The sequence below is a fragment of the Scyliorhinus canicula genome, chromosome 17 (genome assembly GCF_902713615.1).
Source record: "Scyliorhinus canicula chromosome 17, sScyCan1.1, whole genome shotgun sequence".
Lineage (NCBI taxonomy): Eukaryota > Metazoa > Chordata > Chondrichthyes > Carcharhiniformes > Scyliorhinidae > Scyliorhinus > Scyliorhinus canicula.
Window position 1 is genome coordinate 43,279,381 of NC_052162.1, and position 21,159 is coordinate 43,300,539.

General features: G+C 45.8%; 1 protein-coding gene across 6 annotated transcripts in view; it reads left to right on the forward strand.

The window, feature by feature from the left end:
- The window catches only part of LOC119951904 (synaptotagmin-like protein 2), a 133,768-nt gene that overhangs the window by 57,115 nt on the left and 55,494 nt on the right, over nucleotides 1-21,159 (forward strand). For 4 of the 6 annotated variants that reach the window (XM_038775287.1, XM_038775292.1, XM_038775289.1 and 1 more), the window contains exons 4-7: nucleotides 3,750-3,843; nucleotides 5,862-5,964; nucleotides 9,461-9,542; nucleotides 13,385-13,660. In XM_038775287.1, coding sequence (XP_038631215.1) covers nucleotides 3,750-3,843; nucleotides 5,862-5,964; nucleotides 9,461-9,542; nucleotides 13,385-13,660 — 555 coding nt within the window. The remainder of the gene's footprint in view (nucleotides 1-3,749; nucleotides 3,844-5,861; nucleotides 5,965-9,460; nucleotides 9,543-13,384; nucleotides 13,661-21,159) is intronic. The other 2 variants (XM_038775290.1, XM_038775291.1) reach the window with 1 other exon arrangement.

A 21,159-nucleotide genomic window follows, 5' to 3' on the forward strand; every position in this document is an offset into this window, starting at 1 on the left:
TTTAATGGGGAACGTGCGGCCAAGGCAGCACATGGTCCCATTTTTTACAATGGGGAGCTCTGCTTGCCAGATCTCTCCGTGCACCAATCTGGCACCTTGGAAATGCCACCTTGGTGGGCGAAAGGGGGGTGCCCCTGAGTATTGTGTTGCCCTGCCCCACACGTACTGTAATCAGCCCTTCTATTTGCTATTTCTCTGATCCTATTTGGAACAATTATCCACAGTTTGGGAACCACTACCCCATTGCATCAGCGGGATTCTCCGCCCCGACGCCGGCTGCCATAATTCTCCGGCGCCGTTTTTCGGGCGGGGGTGGGGTTCACGCCACGCCGGTGGGGGGCCGTTGACAGCGGCAGGTAAGTCGGCTGGTGCAGTCCTCGGGAGAAGGGGCTCATGCTGGGTGTGTTTGCCAATATTCCGGGTATTTTCCAGGCCGTTCAGCCCTCCAAGCCTGTACCAGTCATGATATCAACCGTGGCCAAAACCCTCAGCATTTCCTTGTGCCATATCCCTCTATTCCCATCCTATCCATGTATTTGTCAAGATGCCTTCTAAATGCCGTTAATGTATCTGCTTCCAGAACCTCCCCTGGCAACGTGTTCCAGGCACTCACCACCCTCTGTGTGAAAAAACCTGCCTCGCACATTTCCTCTAAACGTTGCCCCATGGAACTTAAACCTTTGCCCCCTGGTGACTGACCCCTCAAACGTGGGAAAGCGTGCTTGCCAATCCACTCTATCCATGCCCCTCATAATCTTATAGACCTCTATCAGGTCACCCCTCAATCTCCATCGTTCTAATGAAAACAGTCTGTCTATTCAGCCTCTCCATATAGCTAACTCCCTCCAGATCAGACTGGTAAACATCCTGGTAAACCTCCTCTGCACACTTGCCAAAGCCTGCACATCCTTCTGATAGTGTGGTGGCCAGAATTGTGCGCAATATTCCAAGTGCAGCCGTACCAAGGTTCTATACAACTGCAGGACGACGTACCAGTTTTAATACTCGAAGGTAAAGGCACCTCCGGAATATTGATCCATACGTTAATACTTTTTTTTCTCTTTTGCTCGCGTGCACTTATTCTCGCTCACCTTTGCGCTTGATTGCTCAACCTCTCAAGTTCTTGCTTTAATTCTCGCTCACTTGCTCTTCTTTGTTCACTAGCTTTGCTTCACTTCTTTTCTATCTATTTCCCTCTTTCTGGCTTTCTTTCTCTCTCTCTCTCTATCCCAATGAAAAGTCACAGCAAGTTAGAATGTCACGCTAGGGTGTTGCCGATTGCTTTACTGAATTTTTATGTCTGTCATATTGGGACTCTGAGAAAGGAGCTTTGCATCTTTGTTTTGGTGTTCTGACCTAGAAGGCCTTAATTGAGCAATGCAGATTTATTTGATATCCTGCACCCTCAGTCAGTTACAGCATGGGCCTAATGCGTCCACTGGATGCATCTACACAAAGCTCTTTAGTTCACCCTTTACAGCACAACATACCTTTTGCATTAAGGTGTAACATGCCGAGGACACTTTATTTTTACTGAGGTACACACCAGTAGGCTAGACAGATTAGGGATACTGTTTTAAAGTTTTTTTTTCTACTTGCCGATCATCAACTGGAAAGTTGATTTGCGTTTGTAACCATGCAACGTAAATATTAACTAATTTCCTATAATTTGATTGGCTTGTGCTTCTGTGGGAATCAGATGACCTCTCCTAAACTGAATGGAAGAATCAAAATCCTGGGATGGATTTTCTCCACAGGATTTCATTCTAGAGAGGATGAATCACACTGGTTTTCATACTTCAGATCGAAGTGGGGAAGAGAAGGAAACTAAAATAGATGCTAGATTCAAGGGGCTGTCCATAAACCATGTGGTACAGGGATCATGTACAAAATTCTGCCATTTAAGATATTGTTTATTTGGACAGAGGAGAAATTTAAATTAGTCACTTGAGTTGACAGTAAACTTAATGCCATTGGTTCTGCGGGAAGAAAAAGTGGGAGGTGAAAAGGTCAGAGACCGAGTTACTTCACTTGAGTGGACAACCCTAGCAAATCCTGAAATCATAGACAAAATCAAATTCATGTTATAAAGCCCTTTGTAGGAATTATTCCTGTTCCTAATACAAACATCTGTCAAATTATTCATGTTATCATTGTTTATGTGCGACTTCAGGTGAGAGCAGGTCGCATGAAAGGTGGCTCCTAGTCGGAGGTAGGGCGGGAGTCCCCGGGGTCAGCAGAAGTTAGCTGGCTCATGGGAGTGCTATGCAGGGAGGGGCGCGGCTAGGAGGGGTCCTAGCCTGGGGGGATTGGGGGGGGGGCGTACCGGGTTGCTGTTGAAACAGTCAGGATGGAGCTGGAGGACGCAGGGGGTGCTGAAGGGGGTGGGAGTTGCCGCCGTGGGAAACTGGCAGAGCGGGGAACGCTGGTCGGTGGTGGGCAAGGGATGGGTTATGGATAATCGGCAGGGGAGGGGGGCAGGGAGCCCTCTGATCCGGCTGATAACCTGGAATGTGAGGGGGCTGAATGGGCCGGTCAAACGGGCCCGGGTATTTGCGCACCTGAAGGGGCTGAAGGTGGATGTGGCCATGCTCCAGGAGACACACCTGAGAGTGGTGGACCAGGTTCGGCTGAGGAAGGGATGGGTGGGCAAGTATTTCACTCAGGGCTGGATGAGAAGAGTAGGGGGTGGCGATCCTGGTGGGGAAGAAGGTGTTGTTTGAGGCGTTAAATGTGGTGGCTGACAGTGGCGGGAGATATGTGATGGTGAGCGGTAAGCTGCAGGGGGAGCGGGTGGTGTTGGTGAATGTTTATGCCCCAGATTGGGACGATGCGGGGTTTATGCGGCGTACGTTGGGCCGCGTGGGGGGCCTGATCATGGGGGCGCGGGGACTTCAACACGGTACTGGATCCCCCATTGGATCGATCCAAGTCCCGGACGGGTAGGAGGCCGGCGGCGGCTAAGGTGTTGAGTGGATTTATGGACCAGATTTTGGGGGGCGGAGGGGGGGGGGGGATGTGTATGTGTGAGTGTGTGTGGGTGTAAGGGATGTAGGTTAGGTTGATCTTAGATTAGGATAAATGGTCGGCACAACATTGTGCTGTTCTATGTTGTGTATGACTCTTGCACCTAGCAGGGGAGATGGCTTTTATCTGGGCTGGATAAGAATCTAACTCCTCGAGGTGAAAGGAGTAGTGTACTAAAACCCTGCCATTGTTCATTCACAATGGCGTGCTTTTATATAAGGGACCTTATGGCATACTAGCAAACCAGTACCTTGTGAACACTGCAAAAGTTTAATCTTGTAATTTGTACTGGAATTAGATTCTAAACTAGTGAACTGCTTACATTACATTTCATCAAAATGAAAAATGCGACCAGTTAGTTGTCTTTCAGTTTTAATTGCTAGATGGATGAAGTTGAGTATTTAATAAAATATGATTGGTTGAAAATGTAATTTTTTGGCAGTACTTACAATGGCTAATATCTGTTATTTACTAAAGTAATTGTAATAATTGCTATTTTGTATGTGGTTCATGCGAATGGAAATTTACACTGCATGTTAGCAGGTGATTTGATATCGGACCTGAGCCCAATCTAGTTCCTCCCTGATGTGTAGCTAGTTTTTGGAAAAAGAATATTTTTCCAAAGTGTAAAATATTTTCTGACTTTAATTAATTGAATTTTTGAGCAAATAATCATACTTTCTTTTGGATGCTTATTAGCTTTCCTTTGTTTCTGTTTACAGAGCCCACTGAGAAGACTGAATCGCAGCAAGCTCATTTGTCTCCATCATTCCCCATACCGAAATTGTCTCAAACTACAAAATATAAAGATACAAGGTTACAGCTTTCAAATATGTCATTTCAGCAAATGTTTCCACACGCTGGTAGAGCAGATGTCGGCAACCTTCATAACACGAAGAGCCATTTAAAAATTTTTAGTCAAAAAGTTGCAATGCTGTTACTCGGATACCCAATAATAAAAACAGGACAGAGAATTCAGCAACATTTAAAAACTTTTGAAAGAATAGTTGTTAATTGTATATACTTGTGAGAAAATATCAATGTTAGTAAAAGCTTAATAAAATGCAACAAACTATTTAAATGAGTTTGATCGATTAAGGTTAGGTGCCACATATGAATTCATAATGAAACATGCGGCTCCAGATCTGCAGATTGCAGATGCCTGTTGTTGCAATGGTGGGCTAGGACGAGGATTCTGCTCAGTGGTGAGTGAAGATTCTTGACCTTTTAACACTTGTGAAATACCTTGTGGCTGTTGTCGCTAGAACTGTACCTTTCTGTTAATTATGATACAGGGAGAGAGTATAGGCATCTGGAGCTTCATTTATGTTTAAAACTATTTTATCTCCGTTTTCTGATTCTCTTTCCTTTTCCCCCAACTACTTTGTAACATCTTTTAAAACTGTTTTCTTTGAGAGAGTGAACAGCCTGGGTTGACTTTCTTTATAACTCTTTCTCTGTACCCACCCCCACCTTTCCAAAGGAGAATGTTGTTCCCTTTCAACTGATCTAAGAGGATCAGAACATTGTTATATGGGAAACTATTAAGTGTGAACTTGTATCCTATTGGCATGTGGTACACAAGGTGGTTTTGCTTTGACTTGCGATTCGTGTGTGCCTACCTGTTAATTATTAAGTGGTTTGTGTGGCATGTGAACCAAATAATAAGCACACCTAGTAAAGGCTTTCATCTGACAACCTGACATGGAAAACCAAAGAACTCTGATCTCCAAACAGCAATTTCATCTCAATCACATATATAATTTAAGGGAAATTGATGTGTTTGCAGAATGTGGCCATTAAACACTAATTAAAAGTCCTGCAAGCCTTTGCTACAACAAAATTTCACATCAAACAAACAAATCTAGGATTGGGATGGCACTTTAAAACAGCATTGTATTCACGAGAACAATGTGTGTTATGAATAAGTTACGTCAAAATGCAATGGTCTGCTTGCACAGGTAACTGCCATGTTAAGAATTACATCCAACTATTTCTATTTTCACTGTTCCTGCTTTCTAAAATACTTTCACAGTGAGATTGCCACTGTGGAGGCTTGTATTGTTAGTGATACATGAAAATTTGATCATCTTGACTCGTAGCCATATCCACCTCCGAGACAATCCATTAACAGTTAATTTCTCTTTATCTTTCTTGGAGTCTATGTATTGTTTGCTATTTGCAAAACACCTTTGCATTCATTGCTTGAGTAACTCGTTGCAGGTAAATAGACAAACCCTGTCAAAATAAATGGAGTGAGCTGAGGGCTGTTCGTGGTACATATTGGTACAGCTCTACACCCTTGTTAACATAGGCTTTTATCAACATTTAAGTCCGGCTGTCACAAGATTTATTTGATGACGTGTCTGCAGACAAACCTAAATTATTCTTCAGCAGCTGGCAGAAATTTGGCTTCAATATGGTCAATAAGCTGACCTTGTGCAGCAGTTACTACTGTACCAGGTTTCCCATGATACTGAGAAATGTTGGCGATTTAATCAAGTTTTGTTATCATTCTGCCCGCCGTTTTACAAAATAAAAAAATAGGGGGGTGTTTGTGTCTCTGGATAAGGGCGCCCTTTCAGATCAGACCAGGGAAAAGTTATGTTGTAAGTAGGCCACAGCAGTGGGATTCAAAGTCATGTTATAGAATTGTTGATGGGTCAAGCAGCTAATGCTGTCTTTACTGCAGAGCTTTGCCTCTTGCAATTCTTCCACAACTTCATGAATTCATGGTGCAGGAGGTGAATCTAGTCATTTGGTTTGATGTGACCTCCTCATGTGCTCAGCAGCACTTGTGATCTCACATTGTGTTTTTCCTTTTTTTAAAAAAGTGTTTCAACTGATGAAGCCAGTGAAGAAGCTCCAGGTGAGGAAGAAAAGATCCCAGCGAGGCGGAAAATGAAAGTGAAGCCTGTGTTCCAACAGGATACTCAGGTAGAAAAGACAAGATTGTGGTGTAGCTGGTTTACAAGTTAATTCCTGGTTATTACTTGTATTTTTTATTTTGATCTTTTTTGAATTTGGTTTCCAATTTTCCGCCTCCCCTCAGGACATGGACGTATTCCATAGATGCTAGCAACGTTCTGTTACCTTGCCATGACAGCTGCCTTTCTGTTTTTAAAGGATATGTGGGTGAAAGGAAGGGTGAATCATTCCATACGTTTTGGTCATTCCATGCGTTTTGGTCATGTCATAGATAAACATCACCAAATATTCAAGGTCACTGGATACTTATGGAGAGACAACCCTGCCTGAATTTTTTTTTTGCTAACTCACTCTCCCCAGCCAAAACTAAAGGACCAATTGTACCCATGTCATTACCCTCCTCTCCCACCCCCATCACCCAGGGAACATAATTTTTTAACCAGTTACTTTTATGTGTAAATCAAATGGCCGTTCATAGTACCAATACTTCATCGTCTGCCATCTCTTGAGTCATTTTTATGAACAGTTTTTGAGGTATTTATAAAGAAAAGTCTTCAGTTATAATTTAGATACGTATTCTGCAGCACAAACCATAAACACGTGTTAGCGATGAGTTCTTTCTAACCTTATCCAAAACATTGCCGTTTTGGGCAAGGTGATGGCTCAATCGCGCCTTATATATAGGAACAAGTTGGTGGATACCTGAGAAGCTAAAGGAAGAGAACGTTTTTCTTTGATACCATACCAGCCTCCAATCTTCGATTAGAATCCCAGAACGGTTGCAGCACAGAAGGAGACCAATCAGTCCATATCACTTCTCTGCAAGAAGAGCTCAGCTAGTCCCATTCTCAGCCCTTTCCCTGCAGTCCTGGAAACTTTATTTTTTCAGATAACTGTCCAATTCCCTTTGAAAGCAATGACTGAATCTTTCTCCGCCACCCTCTCAGGCAGTGCAGCTAGATCCTAATCACTCGCTGCGTAAAAACACTTCTCCTCATGTTACCCCTGGTTGTTTTCCCATTCACCTTAAATCGGTGTCCTCTGGCTTTCTGTTCTACCAAAGGGAAAGGTTTCTCTTTATCGACTTTGTCCAGACTTATCGTGATTTTGAACATCTCTATCAAATATCTTCTCAGCTTTCTCTTCTCTCAGGAGAACTGTGCCAGCTTCTACAATCTATCCACGTAACTGAAGACCCTCATCTCTGGAACCATTGTGTGAATCTTTTTGCACTCTCTCTAAAACTTCAATGACTGGATTCTCTGTTCTGAGCTGATGCTAACGGAGGATCCCTGGAGTTCCACACCCTCACCGATTCCACTACCGGTTAGGGGCTAGCACCGGCGCCGCATGGTACACCCAAAGAACACAGGAAAAACGGTGGGAGAGTAGCAGGGTCCGTGAAGGACACGCGCAAGGCTGACAAGCTGTAGCCGCGCGTAGACTATTACCCCCCCCCCCCCCCCCCCAACCACCACAAACACACAAACGCACCGATCGTGTCCAAAAAGATGGCCCTGGTTCTGCTGGACCCCGTCCACCCCAACCCCACAGCCCATCTCCTGGCCACCCCCCTCCCCCCACTACTACCCCAGCCCTGGCAGAAGCCCCCCAGCCGGCAGCACGAATGTCGGCGAAGTATGGCTGTGCTGGGCACTGTCCATATGCCCTCTCTCTCCACAGCCACCATGCCAGGTACACGATTGTGAGAGCACACGTGGACCGCACCGGCAGGAACTCGGCCCATCGGAGGCGGAGCATCGTGGGTGGGCCTGCTAATGAGATGCGCACACGGTTGCAACTACGCGCAACATGCTTTGCAGTGACGCCGTTTTGGAGGGGGCGGAGCATCGCGATTCAACATCAAACTGGCACCTGCCGCGGTTGCGGCATAGGGAGCTATTCTCCCCCCTTTCGCCGTTACCAATTTCAGCACGAGCAACGGAGATTCAAGCCCCATATCCTTCCAGGACTGTGTGATGCCCGATGCCCAGAATTGTCCACAGTACTCTTGAGACATAACCAGTATTTTATAAATGTTTACCCCAACCTCCTTGCTTTCGTGTTTAAGGCACCAGTTTATATCCTAGGATCCCATATGCCTTATGAACTATTGAAGCAGCTCAGGCAAATATCAAAAGCCTCACTTATCAAATTGTTTCTTCCATTACATCATGGGTCTGAGGAAGAGAGTGAAGTTACTTAGACTTTTGGAATAAACTTGTACTATATTTTTTATATATTTCAAACACTTGCACATAAAGAAGAGAATGCATTGCAAGAAATTGGATCATATCTTTTAATCTTTGCACTCGATATCAACATCAGGAACACTTGACACTCAGATTGGGTATATAGAGCATGAAGTGCAAATTAAAAACACCGATGCCTGGATTTTCCTTTCTGGTTGTGTGCATATTTCACCTTTAGAAAGAAGATTCAAATAAGTCACAGGCTAATTTATATCGTGTGCTCACCAGGTGTATACAGACGTTCTCTTGTGAATGTACTTTTTGGTAAAGGCAACTTAACAGTCTTTCCCTTTCTCACTCAAACATTGCAAGAAATTTAATTTAAACCAGTGTAATAGCAGGAGAGGAGGGTGGACCCTTCAGGTGGTTGATGGGGGCTACTTGTCCCAGTAACGTCTCATTCACTTCATTTTAAACTTTGTGCTCTGAATGTTGAGAAAATGGACCTTGCAATCAGCAGTATAGAACATAGAACATAGAACAGTACAGCACAGAACAGGCCCTTCGGCCCTCAATGTTGTGCCGAGCCATGATCACCCTACTCAAACCTACGTATCCCCCCTATACCCGTAACCCAACAACCCCTCCCCTTAACCTTACTTTTATTAGGACACTACGGGCAATTTAGCATGGCCAATCCACCTAACCCGCACATCTTTGGACTGTGGGAGGAAACCGGAGCACCTGGAGGAAACCCACGCACACAGGGGGAGGACGTGCAGACTCCACACAGACAGTGACCCAGCCGGGAATCGAACCTGGGACCCTGGAGCTGTGAAGCATTTATGCTAACCACCATGCTACCCTGCTGCCCCTAAACATCTAAATATTTTTCCAGGCACACGTGCCATCATTTACCTGGCCCAACCTGGTGAGGTTATTCAGACAATTCCAGTACTGAATTTCTCAGCAGTGGTAGAATTGGCACTGGCTGCCAGTGTCCTTTCCCTCTACACTCTTTATCTGGCACACTATTCCTTGCATGCCAAAGAATCTTTGTCGTCCGACCTATGATCTCTGCCACCATAATCTCCACCAGAGCCTCTGACGATCATTGTAGAGCTCCCGTTTCTGCTTTTTGCTTTGGAGGCCTTGGCAAGGTTGAATAGAATAGTACCTGGTTTTTGGGAGGAGTGGGCTTCATAAGTGAAGTGACCTTTTTGGGGGATTTATACAGCTAATAAAGCCCGAGTTGAGATTTTGATTATATTTAATCTGTATATTTAACTCTTTGTTCTCTCCTTGTGCTGCAGAAGAAGTCATTATATGATCCTTGGGAAAGCAGCAGTGATGAACCAAGTTCTACAGAAGTTGGTGGACGAACGGAGGAAAAGGGTAAGTGATATCTGATTGACGTTGAAATGACAGTTATCTTTATTATTGGTCGATTTACAATGGGGCTGTGCACCAGATGCACAAATCATTGATTGTGAAATCAAACACAGTTTACAGGACAGAAACAGGCTATTTGGCCCAACTGGTCTATGCTAGCAGTTATGCTCCACAGTAGCCTCCTCCCATCCATCTTAATTTCCTTCCACTTCTTTCTCCATCAGGCTCTTATCTAGCTTCACATTAAATGCTTTATTAATGCCAATAGAATTCTAATCCATTGATTGGACTGTATTGTATGATGAGCATAGCATTGGAACCAACTTGTAGCTGCATTTACAGAAATGCAGTGTAGTTGCTTACGGCATTCTAGCATTGGATTCCTTTTGGAATTTTTGGGGGTGTGCTAGAGTTAGAGCAATATACTATTTGCTTAACTGAATTCTTTGACAGTGCAGCCATAGGTAACTAATGAAGCCTTATGTGTCAGTCCCTTGATCCATACAGTTACGTTACTAGATTGGAAGCACCCCCATCCACGACCTCACCGTATTCTCCAAACAATGAACTAGATTTTTTTTTTCCGGCATCAGGATCCCGATATCCCAAACCATGGGCGGGATTCTCCGACCCCTCGCCGGGTCGGAGAATCGCCGGGGGCCAGCGTGAATCCCGCCCCCACCGTCTCCCGAAGTCTCTGGCACAGAGATTCGGCAGGGGTGGGAATCGCGCCGCACCTGTTGGCGCCCCCCCCCCTCCCCCCTCCGGCGATTCTCCGGCCCGCAATGGGCCGAAGTCCCGCCGCTGTCATGCCGATCCCGCTGGCGTTAATCAAACCACCTACCTTACTGGCGGGACCAGGCAGCGCGGGTGTCCGGGGTCATGGGGGGGGGGGGCGATCTGACACCGGGGGGTGCCCCCACGGTGGCCTGGCCTGCAATTGGGGCCCACCAATCGGCGGGCGGGCCTGTGCCATGGGGGCACTCTTTTCCTTCCGCGTTCGCCATAGTCTTCACGATGGCGGACGCGGAAATCACCCCCACCCAGCGCATGTATTGGGATGACGTCAGCAGCCGCTGACGCTCCGGTGCATGCGCGGACTTCCGCCGGCCGGCGAAGTCCCTTCGGCCCTGGCTGGCGTGGCGCCAAATGCCGTTCCCGCCGGCCGGCTGGGCGCCAACCACTCCGGCATGGACCTAGCCCCTCAAGGTTAGGGCTTGGCCCCTAAAGGTGCAGAGACATCCGCACCTTTGAGGCGGCCCGACGCCGGAGTGGTTCACGCCACTCCATCCCGCAGGGACCCCCGGCCGCGCCGGGTAGGGGAGAATCCCGCCCCAAATGTGAGTCCTGAGCCCACACATGGCCTCATCATTTCCGCCAGAGTATCTCCCATGAGGTGGGAACCTAGACCACCTCTGCATTCGCCACCCAGTTAAGGATGACGGGGAGAGACTAGGGAAACAGAATCCCCAATAGGAGGATGCACTGCGGTGTTTGGACAAGAACCTCACTGGGAGAAGTGAGCGATGCTATTGAAGAGCGTACCCTAGGGGACATTTGGTGGTAGAAATGTTCACAATAGTCCCCCACTTCAATGGTGAAAAGGTTGACGAATATTAAAAGAGACCCATGGCTAATCCTGGACCATGTGAAAAGTTTGCAGCCCCTAATGCTGCAAGTTAGGCACCACAGCCCCCAGTGAGAGGTTGCCTCCACAGTGTTTCTGGGTTCCGGACACAGTGGCCATGGGACTGACACGAGGTGCGGGAAAATTTGCAGAGCTGGGAGAAAATGGGCCTTGATTTGAGCACTAGGTGGCCTCAATGCCTGCCCGCCCCCATGAAGGTGTCTGCCGACTTCCTTAGCCACCCCCCTAGGAAACCCAGAGATGGGACAGTGACTGGGAGCCATCCTGACAGTGTTTCCTGTTGCTTTTCCAGCCTCTGCCTCCAGACCCACCTCTACAGGGCATAGAATATTGAGCCCAATGTTTGCGTGTCCGCATCATGACTGTGCCGTTTTTAAGTTGATGAAGCTTAGAGCCAAGGCACAAATTCTGTGAGGGTTAATGTTGAAAGAAAACCAAAAAATAGCATTTTGATCATCCGCTGATGCCAAACTTGGATTTTTAATATATTTTAAATTGTAAGAGGAAGGTATTGTGATGAGTGATCAGGTTACTATTGTGGCGGTAAGGAGTTACCTGGGCAGGTGAAGATATTCTATTCCCAAGATAGTTAATATAAAAACAAAACTCATCTCAGCATTAAGACTTAAAGACCATTAGCAAAAATACAAATTAACTTCCTTGATGCCAGTTGAAAATGCTGAAAACGCAGCTGCAAGTCCTCAGGATTTCTGTGCTTTAACAAGGATGGAATTTAATGCCTTCCCATTGGGTGATTTTGGTGATGGGGGACATTTAACTGGGCAGGATCATGGTGGGTGGGGAAATTGATGGCCATCTAAGGGCCTCATTCTTCTGTCGCTGGTGTTCACCCAGCTTTAGGTGGCGGACTTGCGTCTTTGAAATGTGAAACATGAGTTCAAAATGCTATAATAAAGCACCCTCTAGTGGCTGAACTAAGCTACACAACAAATATTTTCATAGAACTAATCTACAGCAGACGCTGGAAATAGGCTACAGGTCAGGCATATGTTGAGAGAGCAACAGAGTTAACATTTCAGCTTGACCTTTCATTGTACTCAGATAATGCAACACTCTGTGACTAATAGGATGAGCTGGAAACCACTCCTAGAATTCCACCAGGAGGCAGTGCCATAGTGGTATTGTCACTGGACTGTATTGTCACTGGACTAGTAAACCGGACACCCAGGTTAATGCTCTGGGGACCTAGGTTCAAATCCCGCCACAAATCTGAATTCAATAAAAATCTGGAATGAACATGAAACCATTGTCGATAAAAACCTATCTGGTTCACTAATGTTGAATGTCCTTTTAAGGAAGGAAATCTTCCGTCCTTACCTGGTCTGACCTACATGTAGCTTCAGATCTGCAGCAGCGTGGTTAACTCTTAACTGCTTCCTTAAGGGCAATTAGGAATGGGCAATAAACGTAAGGCCAGCATGCGATATCCAGGTCCCATGAACGAATTAACATTCCTTTAACCAGTCCGTATTGTGCAAGAATGACCGAAGATGCCTTGGTGATTCCTCCTCCTTCTCTTCTGGCTTCTTTTTGTTTTCCCATCAAAATAAAACACCAATGGCCAATTGAAACCCAGTTAAAATGGACGTACACCCTGGCAGAGGGCTGTTTTTTCTTGTTGAGAGCATTTCCTTGCATCGCTTTTGGAATAAATCTATGGCATGAGAGACCAGTGCAGCTACAGAATTGGATCAAATGGCCATTTTGGCGAATGAATAAGAATCTGTCCATGTAGTCCAACTCAAATTGAATGTTTCATGGGTTTCATGGTATTTTGGTTTTCTTTTAATCCCTCCCCCTCCCCGGGCCAATTTCTCCCTTCTTCTCAGACTGAGATCAATAGAACTTTGTTAAGTTAGAACTTCAAGGAAAATGAATCAAAGGTGGGTGAATGGAGCTGAGGTACAGATCAGCAATGATTTGATTGAATATTGGAACAGGCTTCATAAGTTGCCTGGCCTACTTGTGTTCCTCTGTTCCTCTTCACCTGAATGTTGTTCCACAATGACCAGATTGGGGAATTCCTTGCAAAGCAGGCAGATTAAGCAAGATGGAGTAACCTTATTACCAATCTGAGCACGGTCTGCTTTTGACCACAGTGAGGTCTCCTGATACATGGTATAAATCATTAATTCTAAGAGAGCTCCTAAGTTTTCTCAACTGGTGTATGTTGCAGGACAACAAAGAGATACAGGACCTAATACATCCTCTCCAATAACTGAGCCAACTTCAGATTGGCAGAAACAAACCAAGAATGTACATACTCACCATCCACAATCCTGCCAGACTCCCACAGGTTCTGACATTACCACTGATCTACAAATTCGATGCACTTCCAGTGTTTCTCGAATTCCGAGAAGAATTAATTCCATGGGTACTTCAGGAGACTTGGGTAGAACTGGGGAGCTAACAGCACCAAATGCCAATATAGTGGGACACGGCCATATAAATGGTAAGTAGGTAAAGGGGAAGTATGCTTTATTAAAATGTGCCATCATTTCTAAATGGTGGTGCAGTCTTCTGATAGTTCAATATTGTTTTTTGAAGTTGATAAAAATGGAATTGTTTAGCAATTTGAACTAATCAATATTAATATAGAGAAGTAGGAATATAGTGCTTAAAAATATCTGATTATTGAGTGGGTTGTATTTGTATACTTATATTCTTACATCCTTTTTTACCATTGCTTTAGAAAGAGGCATCTATACATCCCTGGACTTTTGTATTGCATGACCTTGAACTGTGATAGTGAAGCTCAGCTGTGATGAGTTATGGCCATTCACCAGCATAAGACTGTGGGCGGAATTCTCCGCTCCCCACGTGGCATAGGAGAATCGTGGGAGGGCCTCCCGACATTTTTCACGTCCCCCTGGGGCCCCCAGCGATTCTAAACCCCCCCCCCCCGGCTTGGAAAAATCGCTGCTCGCTGCTTTTCACGGTGAACGGCGATTCTCCGAGCCCGATGGGCCGAGCGGCCGGCCCTTCACGCCCGTTTCACCACGGCAGCAACCACACCTGGTCGTTGCATTCATGAAACGGGCACCAGATGCCTGTTTGGGGCATCTAGGGACCCGATTGGCATTGGAGCACCACGACTGTGCTCGGGAGGGGACAGGCCCGCGATCGGTGCCCACCGATCGTCGGGCCAGCGTCCAAAATGGACGCACTCTTTCCCCTCCGCCGCCCGGCAAGATCAAGCCGTCACGTCTTGCCGGGCGGCTGAGGAGAAAGACGGCCACCGCGCATGCGCGGTTCGCGCCGTCTGCGCGATGAAGTCATCCGCGGGTTGGAACTGGCAACCCGCGCATGCGCGGATGACCTCACAAATGCGCCGTTTTGCGTATCATTTCCGGCGCGACAAGGTCGCGGCCGGGAACGACGGAGGCCCGTTCCTAGCCGGGTGAATTAGGTGCGGGGAGCGGGCTCCAAGGCCGTCGTGAACCTCGGTCGATTTCACGACGGCCATCCCGATTTTTATCGAGAGCGGAGAATACCGCCCTGTGTCTAACTGATTAGGTTTTCAATTTATACGTGATAATATGGTACAGCTAAGACCGAATATATGCAGATAACATTTAGAATTTTTACTGCAATGCAAAGGAGGATATCTGTTGGCAAAGCTTGGTATGGGATTGTGAACTAGTGGGGAGCAAGGACAGGATTTATCGGGGTTTCCTGTTGAAAGCACCCCTCGCCGCCATGACACCCATTTGGAGTGCGCCGTTGGAGTGCGCCGTTGGTGGGACCAGAAGATCCCGCCGGCATAAACAACTGGGAGGTTCCAGCCCAAGTGTTTTAAAGGACAAGACAGAGAGATAGAAAAATGAGAGAGCGGTGGACCAAGGAAAGGTGCTTGAACGAGAAGGAACCTGAGCACTGGAAGGGGATAGGCCAAGCTGTAATTTGGTTATAAGGGGAGATGTGGTGGTTTTGTGGGCTTCTTGCTATTAAATTTTGGATTAAGATTTTTTTTAAACCAAGTTAATCATAGATTTACCCATACCCACTTACTCATTGGCCTGGATATCTCGAGGGGACTGGGGAGACCTGACCTGCACACACATGAGCCCCTTCCAAAATGCACACCTGACCCAAGTGTGACATTGTATCTTTTCACAACTGGAGTTGTATCTTTTCACACGAGGTTTACGTTTGCCAATTCATTTTGTGAGCCTCGATGGAGGGGTGAGCAATGTGGATATGAAATGAAATGAATATCGCTTATTGTCACGAGTAGGCTTCAATGAAGTTACTGTGAAAAGCCCCTAGTTGCCACATTCCGGCGCCTGTTCGGGGAGGCTGGTACGGGACTCGTCCCATTTGAGAGTCTTTGGTGAGAAGATGTCAAAAGGCACAAGAAAGAATATTATTAAGAAAGGTGGGACTGGCAGTCCTTCGGAGCAGCCGAGCAAGATACGGAGCCCAGGGGGATCTAAGATGGCAGAGGCAAGTTCATCGGGTAGAGCCACATCTATCACGGTAGATAAGCTGGCGGAGGTAATGGCTGTCGAATTTGATAAACAATTCAGCAAGCATTTTGAAAGACATGGGACGGAAATGACGGAAACCCTCAAAGTCGGTGGATGATGCCCTGGTGCCGATAATGGAGGCATTAGTGAAGCCACAGGGTAATGAACCACTGCAAGTGGTGATGGCATGTTTTCCACAGCTATCGGTTGAAGGAATGGGTTCTAAAGTGGACCAAGGTGAATCGGGAAGTGGGGTGGGAAGGTAGCAGTATCCGCATGTATCAGAACATTCGGACGGAATTGGCAAGAAGGCAGGCAGCCTTTAACACTGCGAAGTCGGTGCTCTACCAGATTGGAGTTCGATTTGGCATGGCGTACACAGCGAGGCTGAGGGTTATGCACAAGACCAGTTCTTCGAGATGGCGGAGGAAGCGGAGACATTTATCGAAGCTCAAGGAGTTGGATTGGACTTAGAACAGACTTGCATGAGACTTGGTTGGTGGTTCAGAGGGGTCTGTATGGGGATGTTGCAGTAACAATGTGTATGTACTTATATCTTTTTTTCCCCTTGTTCCCTTGCCCCCTTTCTTTTCTCTTGTTTGTGCAGAGTTGGTGGTATTTGAAATTTTTGCAGTTTGGCTTGAGGGGCTCTTTCCCTTTTTTCTATTTTTCCGCATTAAGGGGTGCTTGAGGTTTGGAGGGAACATTTGGTTTGGGGGGGAGGGTGAATGGGTGTTGGGCTGCTTTGGATGATGGAAGGCAGGGGTGGGGGCGTTTCTGTTCGGGGTCTGGCTATTGTGTTTGATTGATTATTTGGGTATTGTGGGCTCTGGCAAGGGGGCTACTTTGCGAGTTGAGTGAGATTGGCTTGTGAATGGGAGCTAGTTGGGGAGAGGGGCGGCAGCTTGCGAGACCTTTTAGGCTGTTTCGTTGAGCCTAGAGGTGTAAATGGTGGGGGGAAGGGGATGGAGGAGAGAGGTATCTGTTCGAGAAGAAGTGGCTGGGGATTTCTGAGGTGTGGATGGGGGTGGGGTAGAGTGCTGACAGTGACTGGGGGTAGGACATTGTTAGGCGGGAGAGGCAGCAATCTTGGGTCGGCTCTGGTTTCAGCAGTATGCTGGATGGAGGGGGGTAATGGCTGATGAGGGCGGGGTGAGAATTGGTCACGTGGAAAGTGCAGGGTTTGGGAGGCCCAGTGAAACGTGCAAGAGTTTTCTCTGATTTAAAAACTTTGAAAGCCGATGTGATGCTTTTGCAGGAGACCAACCTGCAGGTAAGGGGCCAGATCAAGCTCTGTAAGAGTTGGGTTGGCCAGTTGTTTCATTCGAGCTTTGATAGCAGGGCCTGAGAGTTGGCTATACTTATTTGTAAAACTATTCAGTGCCAGATGGAGAAGGTGGTAGCAGACCAGGACGGCAGGTATGTCATAGTTACGGGGACATTGGAGGATAAGATGGTGGTGTTAATGAACGTGTACACCCCAAATTGGGATGATGTGGAATTCATGAAGAGGATGCTGGCTGCGATACCTGATACAGATACGCACCAGTTGATTTTTGGGGAGATTTGAATTGTGATGGCCAATGGCCATTGCCCTGAGGTCTTTGGATAGATGGAGAGAGATAGTTTGGGGGAAGGTTGAACAAGCGTGTTCTTGTACGCTGATGATCTTTCAGATGCAATGGATCCGATCCCCACAATGGGTGACATCATAGAATCATGGAATTTACAGTGCAGAAGGAGGCCATTCGGCCCATCGAGTCTGCACCGGCCCTTACAAAGAGCACCCTACTCAAGCCCATGTATCTACACTATCCCAGGAGCCCAGTAACACCCACTTAACCTTTTTTGACACTAAGGGCAATTTAACATGGCCAATCCACCTAACCTGCACATTTTTGGACTGTGGGTGGAAACCGGAGCACCCGGAGGAAACCCACGCAGACACGGGGAGAACGTGCAGACTCCGCACAGACAGTGACCCAGCTGGGAATCGAACCTGGTACCCTGGAGCTGTGAAGCAACTGTGCTACCCACTATGCTACCGTGCCGCCCCATATCATGACTGTGCTATTGGATGGTGAACTCTTGAGAAGGTGCTGGTGTGGTGTGGGGATCTTGAGATTCTGAGTAGGGTGAACACAACGTCAACATGTGCGAGGTTAGGGCTGATGCAGTTGAAGGTAGTGCACAGGGCTCATTTGACCAAATCTAGGATGAGCAGGCTATTTGTGGCTGTGGAGGATGAGTGTGAGCGTTGTAGGAGAGGCGCAGCTAACCATGTTCTGGTTGTGTCCTAAGCTCATGGCCTTCTGGCTCTCCGCTTTGGCATCCTACAAATTGAACTGAAACCTTGTCCCCCTCGGGGCCATATTTGAGCTGTAGAGTGGGGCGGGGGCTGATGTTCTGGCCTTCAACTTGCTGATTGCTTGAACATGGGTGTTGATGGATTGGAAGCCAGCTTCGGTATGGCTGGGGGATCTGATTGAGTTTCTGTACCTTGTGAAAGTTAAGTACACCATGAGGGGAGCAATTGAAGTGTTATACCAAAAATGGCAGCCGTTTATTTTGTACTTTAAAGAGCTGGCCATTGTTAGCTGTTAGGGATGGTGGAGAGGACTGGTGGGGTTCTGTTTAGTTTTCTAGGGGGCGGGAGGGTTCAGAAGCGGGTGGGGGAGTCTGTTATTATCTGTTATTGTTTTTGTTATGTCTAAAATGGAAAAAGCTGAATAAAAATCTACCTTTTAAAGTTTCAATCCTTTTTGGATCAATAGACCACCAGCTGAGCTGAAGCCATAACACCTTTTGAAACCCAGCCAAGCTTTCATAATTGCTCCAGCTGTCATAACAAAACATTCCAGTTACATTGACTGAAACTGGCAGAACAGAAGAGTTCCATTTCTGTTTTAAAGCAGAATGTCTGTTAATTAGTGCAGATGCAAAGATGTTTTTCTAGTTTCAAAAGCCGGTGTTTTGAAAAAGCCAGATTTGATTTAAATCACAGTGCAAATATGACAGAAGAGGCTGAAGGGACATTTTGTTTCATAAGTTTTAATGCATTGTGGCACATTTGACAATTAGAACGTACCGTAATGTGTGTGCAATTTCACAATGCAGGTCAATAATGTAATGCTGGTCGATATAATGGTCAACTTACATTTGCCGGTCAGATCCCTATGGTGATTCACTGCTTAAAAACACATCAACGTTACAATACAGCACCAGATAGTGACATTTGAAGATGTCAAACACTCTCAGAATGTTCCTGACTCTTCAGCAGGCTTCCCCTTGTGGTGATTTTTCTTAGGACTTCCAAAACCCACACCAAAACATGAAAATAGTGAGTGGAGGAAATGCAATTCTCCTCTGGTCCTCACCATAGAAGTCCTGACCTCCGAAGAGGTGAGTTTTGCCCCCAAGACCTCCCCAACCCACCCAAGGGCCACATGAAAATAGTGTGGTTACGAGACACAGGAAAATTATTTTTCCAGCAAGCTTGATGACGTGATTCACACCTCAGTTGAGAAACAAAAACCTAGTCATTATGCATAGATTTATAAAGAAAGTGATATGTGGACACAATACGAGACAGCACTATGTTATTAGTAATATATAAAACAAGGATGCCTTAAATGTGAGTTCCTATTGTTTAGCCCCATGTGGAAAACATGGCAGCACAGTGATTAGCATCCGCTCACAGCGCTAGGGACCCAGGTTTGACTCCAGCCTTGGATGACTGTGTAGAGTTTGGATGACTGTGTAGAGTTTGCATGTTCTCCTCATGTCTGTGTGGGTTTCCTCCGGGTGCTCTGGTTTCTCAATGTGCCGATTAAGTGTAGTGACGAGTATAGAGCGGGATAGTGGGCGAAGCTAGGGTACTCTTTCGGAGGGTTGGTGCAGACTCGCTGGGCAGAATGGCCTCCTTCAGCACTGTGGTGATTCGATGGAACTCTCAAAGATCCATTAGTAAATACCCAAGAATTGCTTATGTAATTCTAAATGTAGTCTTCCGCACAACCGCATAATCATCAGAAAGCTGCTAGATCGATATTCACTTTGACGTCAGATGATGCTTGAAATTTACACTAAAGTCTCAATAAATAATGGGATGGTGACTTAGAACAATATCTTTCTCTTGGTGGCTTTCTGCATTTCTAAAGGGCATTCTTACTCGCATTTTGAACTTGCCCAGTCTGATGATGGTTCTGTATTTTAACTGAGAGTTCGCAAATACAAATAAAGATTGTGAGGAGGGGGAGCGTTCCCACCATTTTAAAATTCATGTTACTTTAAAATCTAAATTTATACAGACAGGCTTATGAAGGCACAAATTCTATACAAAGAATTTCAAGGAGGCATCACCAGACAAGGCTTAGTATCTGTCCAAATCTGCTTTTTCAAAACAAAATCATTTGATTTTTTTAATAGACTGCTCAGTAATTTTATTCCCCAATTTAAATGAAAGGAAAACAAATGTGGAGTCATTGAGCTCAGTTGAATGAAGAAGTCAAGTGCAAGTGCTAGATCATCTTAAATATCCTTTTGATAAAACACTTGGGTGCCAGTAGTTGTGGAGAGGGAGGAGGGGTCATGGTTTGGGGGAGATGGGGTGTCTGTGAATCCTGGGAATGCAGAGGCCCTGTATGTAATTTTAATATATTAATACATACTGTCTCATTTAATGGCAGAATCTAATATCTGATTGTATTTTGCTCCATTTCCATCCAACCCTGGGAAGATTTTAGGTTGGCTGCCTTTTTATGTATTTGTAAAAACCCTGATTGTTTCGTGCCTGTTTACTGTCACATTTTAATTTTTCCCTCTTTTCTGTTAAGTAATCCTTTGTTGATTTTGAAAATGTTCCCGATATTCTGGCATACCATTAACCTTTGCACAATTGTACATCTTTTTGTTCAATGTGAAATTTTCCTTAACTTCTTTAGTTATCTACAGATACTGCATCTGCAAAGTCTTTCTTACGCGATGGAATTTCTTTGTTTAGGGTTCTGATGTTTCTCCTCAAACGTCTGCCTTTGTTTATCTACCGTCTTATGTTTTAACTTATTTTCCCCAACTACTTTAGGGAACTGTCTTCATACTTTTGTTAATTGCCTTTATTTAAGTTTAAGACACTAGTTTCAGATCCCAGTTTCCTGCCCTCAAAGTGAATGTGAAATTCTATCATATTATGATCACTCAACTCTACAGGATCCTTTACTATGAGATCATTAATTAATAATGTTTTATTACACATTACCGGGTCTAAAATAGCCTTTTCCCTCTTTGGTCCAAAACACTTTTTATTCTAAGAAATTGTCCTAAATGCACTGGACCCACAATTATTGCAGTACCTTTCATATATGCCCCTTTATTTCTTGATTTATATTCCGTCTTATACTGTCAGTGGGCCGATATGCTAGTTCAGGGGTGGGCAAACTATGGCCCACGGGCCGCATGCGGCCCACCAAGTCATAAAAAATGG